The sequence below is a fragment of the Ursus americanus genome, chromosome 28 (genome assembly GCF_024610735.1).
Source record: "Ursus americanus isolate L20-20 chromosome 28, mUrsAme1.1.p, whole genome shotgun sequence".
In the NCBI taxonomy this organism is placed as follows: domain Eukaryota; kingdom Metazoa; phylum Chordata; class Mammalia; order Carnivora; family Ursidae; genus Ursus; species Ursus americanus.
Window position 1 is genome coordinate 28892046 of NC_142154.1, and position 8260 is coordinate 28900305.

Sequence of the window (8260 nt, forward strand, 5' to 3'; positions counted from 1 at the left end):
CCCCGGCAGCCCCGTCTCAGGACTGGGACCCAGCTCCCCACAGGCAGTCAGGCCGCCCGCACTTTCAGGTTTCCCGCGCGCTGCAGCTCTCCCCGCGCCTCCCCGCCACGCCCGGTGCTAGGCACCCCGACCCGGATCAGGTCTGCACCTCTCCCTCTGTCTGACTCTGCTCTTGCGCGAGGGGCGTGGAAGGGTGAAGGGTGAAGGGCGAAGTCCTGGGGCAGTTCTGGGGAGGGTCCTTCTAACTTCCCTCCCATCATCAGCCCTTCAACCCCAGCCTCACCCTCACCGTCCACCTCTCCTGGCAGGGTGTTGGGGCCACTCTCCCAGTCTGGTGGCGTTCCCGGTAGCTTCATAATGCCCCCGAGGCTTCAACTTACCACCTTCCTCCCTTCCCCCCTCAAGACCTGCCTTCATCCAGCCTCCTTTTTAAAAAAGGACCCCACTGGGTCTCAGGGGGCCAAGATTGACTGACAACGAGTTCCACCTGGGAAGAAGGGGGGGATCCACGCTACCAGGGAACAGTGCCTGGCTCACCCTAAAGCATGCAGGTCTCATAGTGGACGCTCCATGGGTGGAGGGAGCTTAACTTCCCTTAAGAAGGGCTCTCCTTGTTCTCTTCCCATTCGCCTCAGGGACAGCCTGGCCCAGAACCTCACCCCTCGGTCCAGGAGCGTACGGGGGTCCGGGAGCCTCCAGCTCCTGTCAGGTGCGGCGAGCTGAGACCTCAGTCTCCCGCCGCCCTGCGAGGACCACGCCGCGACGTAGTCGTCCGAGGGCAGCGCGGAGCGCAGCTGCAGCCCGCGCCTCCGCACTCTGCTGACCGTGCACATGCTGTCCTTGAGGCGAGAAGAGCGGCTCGGGAGCGGGAGGGACGGAGTGGGAGGGCTCCCCTGAGGAGTGGGGGAAAGAGGCTCCAGCAGGCCTCTCGGAAAACCCTCCTTGAGAGGGGACAAGGGGGGCCTTCCGTTGGAACGCGCAAGGGCTCGGGGACCCGGTTTGAGCGGCTTTTGCATCGCAAACACAGGTTTTTGTTTTTTTGTGTTTTTTTTTTTGGTCGCCCGTTTATGAGGGTTGGCTCAGGGAGGGCAGATGGCGATTAAAGGGGGACTTCGCCCGGCAGGTCACCCCCTGACGCTGCTATTACACCTCACCGTGCGCACCGCTCCCTTGCCCGGGTGGCTAGACTCGGGACTGGTTCCGGGAAGCGACAGAGGCTAGGACGGGGGCGGGCCAAGCCGAGTTAGGGGCGGAGCCTGGCAGTAGGGGCGGGGGCTCCCATGCTCCCAGGCGGGGCCTCCGCTAAAGGCGCGGAGCACCGGGCGCCGAGAGCGCGGAGCAGAGCAGCGCCCACTGGAGTGAAGTCGGAGACGAGGATCGCGCCGTCCCAGCCCGCCCGCCAGCGTCCACGCCGCTCCCGCACCCTTACCCCTGCCGGCCCTGGCCAGGCGCGACCGGCGGCCATGCAGCCGCAGGGCTGAGGCGGCCCCATGGCGAAGCCGGCGTCCCCGCGGTCCGGGCAACGACGGCGCATGGAGAACTTCCGTAAGGTGCGCTCCGAGGAGGCGCCGGTGGGGGGTGGGGCCGAGGGGGGCGGCCCGGGCTCCAGCCCCTTCGCGGACCTGGCGCCGGGCGCTGTGCACATGCGGGTCAAGGAGGGCAGCAAGATCCGGAACCTGCTGGCTTTCGCCACCGCCAGCATGGCGCAGCCAGCCACGCGCGCCATCGTTTTCAGCGGCTGCGGTCGGGCCACCACCAAGACCGTCACGTGCGTGGAGATCCTCAAGCGCCGCCTGGCGGGCCTGCATCAGGTCACGCGGCTGCGCTACCGGAGCGTGCGCGAGGTGTGGCAGAGCCTCCCGCCGGGGCCCACACCGGGTCGGAAGCCTGGCGAGCCGGCCGCCAGTCTCAGTGTACTTAAGAACGTGCCCAGCCTCGCGATTCTACTTTCCAAGGATGCATTGGATCCCTGCCAACCCGGGTACCAGCCCCCGAACTCCCATCCCGGACCCTCGTCCCAGCCAACTGCACCGACGTCCAAGAGGAGCCTAGGGGAACCCGCGGCTGGAGAAGGCTCTGCGAAGCGGTTACAGCCTGAGCCAAGCGCTGCGGAAGAGGACCGGACGGCCTGAGAGCTCGTGGATCTGGGCCACCTAGACGCGCTGGATCTCACCCCCAGCGCCTCAACCTTGACAAGACGCATCTCCAGCCTTTCATGCCTCGGTGCTCTGGACATAGCTCCTCAGACGGTCAGCATGGACCCCAAGGCAACAAGAGAGGGACCACAGGGAAGCTTCGTTGGACCCCAGGGAAGCTTCGTTCCACCACTTGTGTTGCCTGAAGACGCAGAACTCCACCTTCAGCTTTTTTGAGCCATACTGGAACCTTCTTCAGGGAGGGAGTGGTGGGCAGTGGGATTCTTGAGCCTTGCTCAGGACCCCCAAGGGTTAAAGGCATCCCGTGTCCACCTGAGTACTTAACCGGAGGAGAGCTCTTGGAATCACCTTCAAGGGGTGAGAAACGGACTGCTTGAAGGCAAGGGAGTCTGAGTTGGGGGGCCGGGTTCTGTCCTGCCCCTCACCCTGGGAGACCGCTTCCTTTCTAGTTTTCCTTACCCTGATGTTAAGGAGCGTCCTGAGATCGAGGTGCAGGGGCACCAACATGGGCTCTAGCTTTTTTAACAATTCACCTTCCCCCCTGGCCCAGAAGGAGAGACCCCTGACAGAACTCTCTTTGCCTTCTCCCAAGTCTCAGAGCTGGAGTCCTGCTTCCAATAAAACAAACACAAAAATGACTGTGGCCCCAGGTTTCTTCCTTAGCACTTAACCTATGTGGAAACTGCTTTGGCCTGCCCCCTTGTGACTCAGTCCTCTCCAGCCTGGAGTCCTTGGCCTTTGAGTCTTCAGGGTCAAGCACAGAGACTGGACAGCTTCAGAATGGAACCAGAGGCACATTGCCCAGTCGCTGGCTTCTCCCTCTCCTAGCCTTCCCTGTCTGGCTCTAGCCTCAGGGTCTTGTGGCCGGAAGGGGGCCTTTGTCCCCTGGGGCATTACTACTGAGGGAAAGGGAGGAGCACATTGCTTTTCTGGAAAGGAAAGAAGACAAGCGCCAATGAACTCTCCTAGGGGTCACTGCCAAGGGAGACACACCCCACTGGGCTCCCTAAACCTGCAGCCTCCTGCCAATTGACAGCCGCATCCAGAAAGCTGGCACAAAACCCCTCATCACCATCCGTAGGATCTCCCCTTCACTGCTCGCTCTCTCAGAAAGGACAGCACACCCTTGGGAGAGGGGGAGGAGAGAGACTGAGCACAAATCCACTGCTGGAAATTACTATTCAGCAGAGAAGCTGGAACTTGGGCTGTGAATCACTGCAGGCTCCCTGATAAGCTGCTGCCTCCAGCCCTGCACAGCTGTCTGTTGAGAGATAACAGCCTCATAAGCCTCTCTGTCCAGCTCCAAGTCAGCTGGGGCTGGGGGTGGGGAGAGGAGTGCTGTGTGCTGGAAGGACTCTAGCGGGTAAAGGGGGGGGGGTGGCACCTAGCCCCAGGATCTTAGAAACACACCCTACCACGTGCAACTCAACAGCACCTCTGGAAAGGAGATGGGGAAGAATGTAAGTCACTTTGCTGGCAGAACCCTGAAATAAATCCTTCCAGCGACAAGAGGTGAGTTTCGGCAGCTGATAGACAGGAGGGGCTCTTTAGGGAGTTCTCTACCCATAGGGGAGCTTTGGCTCAGTGAGCCCTGTCATCCAGACACTGTTTGCCCTCCCCAATTTCTTGTTCTTGATGAGTCCCTGCGAAGGGCCAAGGGGTTTATGTGTGCTTGTCCGACTCACAGGGGTGATCCAAGAAGGTTGGAAAAAATGTACTATCCTGACAGCTAAGGTGCCCTGGGCTGGTCCTGGGCTTGTGCATCTGCAGTAATGATAAAACTCGGAAGAGGTCCTGCATGGTAGATGCTTATAGAAGACTGGTCTTGGTTCTGGAAAAGGGCCAACTTTCCAAAACAAGGATCTCAAGTCCTGATTGCCCAGTCACCAGGACAGTGCAAGCAGAGGCTTGTCAGGGAGGGGGGGCTGCAGAGGCTTTCTTTTCTTGATGGTGGGGATCAGATTAAGTCCCTTTTCCTGCCTAGAAATTCATCCTGCGGTATGGGGAGGAGAGGAGCTTGTTTCCCCATCTTCAGAGCATTAACCTGCCTTAATGGTGGGCTGAGTTTCCGCCTCCCATGCCAGAAGGCAGGTAATGAAACACTTTACTTTCTGCACCCCCATGCCCCCCCAGCAGGTTCAGTTCCCAGGCTTTTGATGGGTGCTGGTGGTGCCAGTGGAGCCCAGCACCCATGAGCACCCTACCCCTGCCTTACTGATCCTCTGGCTCTGCTGACCCAGAAACAGGCTCCAAAGGAAGGTGACCGATATCCCTATACACCCCTAACCCCAGGACTGAGGTGGGAGCCTGAGAAGTGCTGCAATAAGGGGGAGTTGTCTATAGGAGCACCTAAGAGATGACTTACTGACTACGGGCAGAATGGGAGGGAATGGAAGTTGCTCTGTGAGACCCCATCTTTCCAATAGTGACCTCTATCCAGGAGGAGCTTTCTGGGCCCTGTCTTAGGGCACTTTCAGGCTAGGGGTGGCAGTGAAGGCTCACACCCGTGAAATTGTCAGGTCCCAAAATCCATTTGGGAATGTAAATGTATATATAATCCAAGGCCGGAGCTCATGGTCGGTTGGGCAGTGGATCTCCAGCAGGGCCTTAAGGGACTTCGTTGTTGTGTCGGATCCTAGTCTAGGCACACGGTGGGGCTGGGCGGCAAGGGTGGGGCAGGGCAGGGGATCACAGTATAATCACGTTGTTCCCGTTCAAGGATGTCCCAGTTAGTGGAAAGAAAGTAAGTTACAACACAATGCAGTGATAGTGGGAGAAGGTAGGAGCTCTGAGAAGGGGCGCTTAATGCACCCGGGGTTGCTGATGGAGGTGGATCAGAAGGAGGTAGCCAGCAGAACAGGACTGGACAGGCAGTTCCAGGCAGAGCACAGAGAGGTGATGCTATGTCTGGTGTTGCAGCAGCTACAAGTATCTGAAGGGTACCTGGCAACAGGCAGGCGGGGCTGGGGTACCAGGTCGGAGCCAGGTCACTGGGAGGCTCCCCAAAGTAAGTGGGAGGCCAGTGGGAGCCAGGGAGTGCCCCAGTCTGATTGGCATTTGGGAAGGATCCCTCTGATACCTGTGTAGGTGGGCGGTGGATTGGAAGGGGACTGACTGCATCCCTGAGGACACAAGAAGGTAAGAGACGGGGTTACAGGATTTCTTTCCCTTCAGCGCCCATGGTTCTTGGTCACATCGCTTGAAAGAATGAAGAGGTAGATCGGGCAGAGTGGTGGGCAGCACAGCAGGTTTATTGAGAGAGAGTACAAAGCTCCCAAGGAGGAAGGGGACCCGAGAGTGTTGCCACCAGAGTTTCTAAGTCTAGGGGTTTTCGTGGGCTCGTTAGCAGGCTGTTTTCATATGATTAACCCTCCCTGCACCTGTCATCCAATCAGGTTTTTGTCATCTACCTATCACATGGGAAAGGGTGGAGGGCTCCTTCCAGGGTGGTGTAAGATCTTTTCAAGGGTGGTTTCCTCTTAGGGTGGGGGCCCCTTGTCCCTGCCTGCCTGCCTTCCAACTATCCTTCATCCATGGGACTATGGGAGCGTGGTACTAGGGAGGGAGATGGAGACAGATTTGAGAGCTACCCAGGCTAGGTAGGATTTCACTGCCATTATAGCCAGATCAGAGTGGGGCTTCTTCTTGTGGCATTAACCCTACCTGGCCAGGGCTTGGCCTGCCTTCTTGGCATCCCAGGGGACATGCTATGTAAGGGCCAAACAGTAAAGCCTTTAGAGGGGAGGAGGTCCACAGCCTCAAATTGGTAAAAGCTTTAGGAGCTGTTGTTCATTGGCCATGAATTGGCCAGGGCATGTTCACTGCACAGTAGAGGAAAAACCTGGGTAAGACTGTCTCCCACCCTTATCCCTTAACAGGAACCTCTCCACCCCTCCATCTCCCAACCTCTACCCCATTAATCCTGCACTTTGGGCTGTTGCTGTGCACACATTGCTAGGGATGCTCTAGTCCCCTCTATTTCACTGAGATGTTGCAATACCTCTAGGTCTCCCAAGAGGAGGGCAATTGATAAAAGCAAGGGAGGGAGGGAGGGGAAGGGAGGAATGGAAGAAAGAACAGAGAAAATACAACCACAGGAGGGTCTCCCTGGTGACACCACGTTTCTTCTTAGAGCACAAATCTAAGTTTGTAATTGTGCCCTCATTAGTGTGATCCTCTGGTTGTCAGTCATCCCAAAAACCAGAAGCCATGATTGGATCCTGCCTGCCTTGCTCCCCACCCAGCTCTTGAAACATAGGAATCCCACAGAGCTGTTGACTGAATGAATAAAGTCTGGTTGAGCCAGATTTATGAACTATTCTGATGCCACATCAAAGTCCTTAACTGTCAGGGACGGTGGCCACCTTCCCCTGTGCCCACCAAGCTTCTCTTCCCATCTGGGCCCTAAGGTTCTACCTGCTTTTAGAAACGAAGCATCACCATAGTGATACGGACTTGTATGTCCCGCATGAGGATTCTGGTTTTGTGTGACACCTGCTGATTATCATAGATGTGGGTTGAAGTGTGTCCCCCCAAAAGATAACGTTGAAGCCCTAACTCTGGTGCCTGTGAATGTGACCTTATTTTGAAACAGGGTCTTTGCAGATGTAATTAATATGTAAGAAGAGGTCATACTGAAGTAGGGTGGGTCCGTAACCTAGTGTGACTGGTGTCCTTATAAAAAGAGGAGAAGAGTCAGACATGCAGAGAGAAGAACAACCCAAGAAGATGGAGACAGAGATTGGAGTTAACGCAGCTGCGAACCAAGGAGTGCCAAGGATTGCCAGCAAACAGAAGCTAAGAAATATGCATGAAACAGATTCTTCCCGAGATCCTTCAGAGATAGCATGGTCCTGCCGACATCCTGATTTTGGATTTCGAACTTCCAGACCTGTGAGAAAATAAATTTCTGTTGTTTTAAGTCACCCAGCCTGTGGCATTTTGTTATAACAGTCTTAGGAATTAAATACAATACATATTCTCACCACATTCAGTGGAAATAGAGAAGAGGAATGTAGGGTGTTTGCCAAGGTCCTTGTTATCAGATTTCCAGTTCTACATGAAAGAGGCTCTCCGCTCTGCAGGCCTGTGCTATCAAATGTAATGCCTGATGTCATATTGAACATACAGGCTTTGGGGAAAAGCTGTGATTTGGGGCAAGTTCATTCTTCTCTGAGCCTCAGCTTTCTCATCTGCAAAATGGGCCAGATTACTGTGGGATAAAGGATATAATATCTTGCTTCCCAGCCATGGTTGGGAAAAAATTAAAAAAAAAAAAATAAGATCCCCATGATTTTTTTTGTTTGTTTAAAGATTTTATTTATTTATTTGAGAGAGAGAGAGGATGAGCTGGGGGAGGGGCAGAGGGAGAAGCAGACTCCCTGCTGAGCAGGGAGCCCGACACTGGGCTGGATCCTAGGACCCCAGGATCATGACCTGAGCCAAAGACAGATGCTGTAACTGAGCCATTCAGGTGCCCCTAGATCCTCATATGATTTTTTTATAGTTAATCAGGGTTGACTATTCCCTGAGCTAAAATACAGAGAACAGCACTCAAACTGGTAGGAGAGACATAAAATTAAATCCCCTTCTCTTTCCCTTCACGTTCAGCCAGCCAGTTGGAACCCTTTTCTGGAGAGAAAACAACTGTTAAAGAACTGTTGTGAGCTGCCCCCTAGAGGTGGTTCTGGGAAAGAGAGTGAGCGCCCAGAGCCGGGAGGCAGAGGGAGACCGGCCCCTAATACAGCACAGAGCTTCCCTGCCCTGGGCCCTGTTTCCAGAAAGGAAACAGCATGTGGGATCCAGCTCAATCAGCTACAGAGACTTCGCTTTCTTTGTTTAAAAAAAAAAAAAAAGTATAAGGATTTGGAAAAATTGCAACCTGCGTACATTGCTGGCAGGAATGCAAAGTGGTAGGGGCGCCTGGGTAGCGCAGTCGTTAAGCGTCTGCCTTCGGCTCAGGGCGTGATCCCGGCTTTGCGGGATCGAGTCCCACATCGGGCTCCTGGGCTGGGAGGCTGCTTCTTCCTCTCCCACTCCCCTGCTGTGTTCCCTCTCTTGCTGGCTGTCTCTCTGTCACATAAATAAATAAAATCTTTAAAAAA

General features: G+C 55.4%; 1 protein-coding gene across 1 annotated transcript; it reads left to right on the forward strand.

The window, feature by feature from the left end:
• The first annotated feature begins 1298 nt into the window (after nucleotides 1-1298).
• RPP25 (ribonuclease P/MRP subunit p25) lies at nucleotides 1299-7081 on the forward strand. The gene is made up of 2 exons (XM_045795175.2): nucleotides 1299-3668; nucleotides 6751-7081. Exon 1 carries the CDS (start codon nucleotides 1491-1493, stop codon nucleotides 2130-2132), a length of 642 nt encoding a protein of 213 aa, XP_045651131.1. The 5' UTR covers nucleotides 1299-1490; the 3' UTR covers nucleotides 2133-3668; nucleotides 6751-7081.
• The last annotated feature ends 1179 nt before the right edge of the window (nucleotides 7082-8260 follow it).

Excerpts from the sequence above, each read along its gene's own strand:
- RPP25 (XM_045795175.2), top strand. The coding sequence starts at position 1,491 with ATGGCGAAGCCGGCGTCCCCGCGGTCCGGGCAACGACGGCGCATGGAG.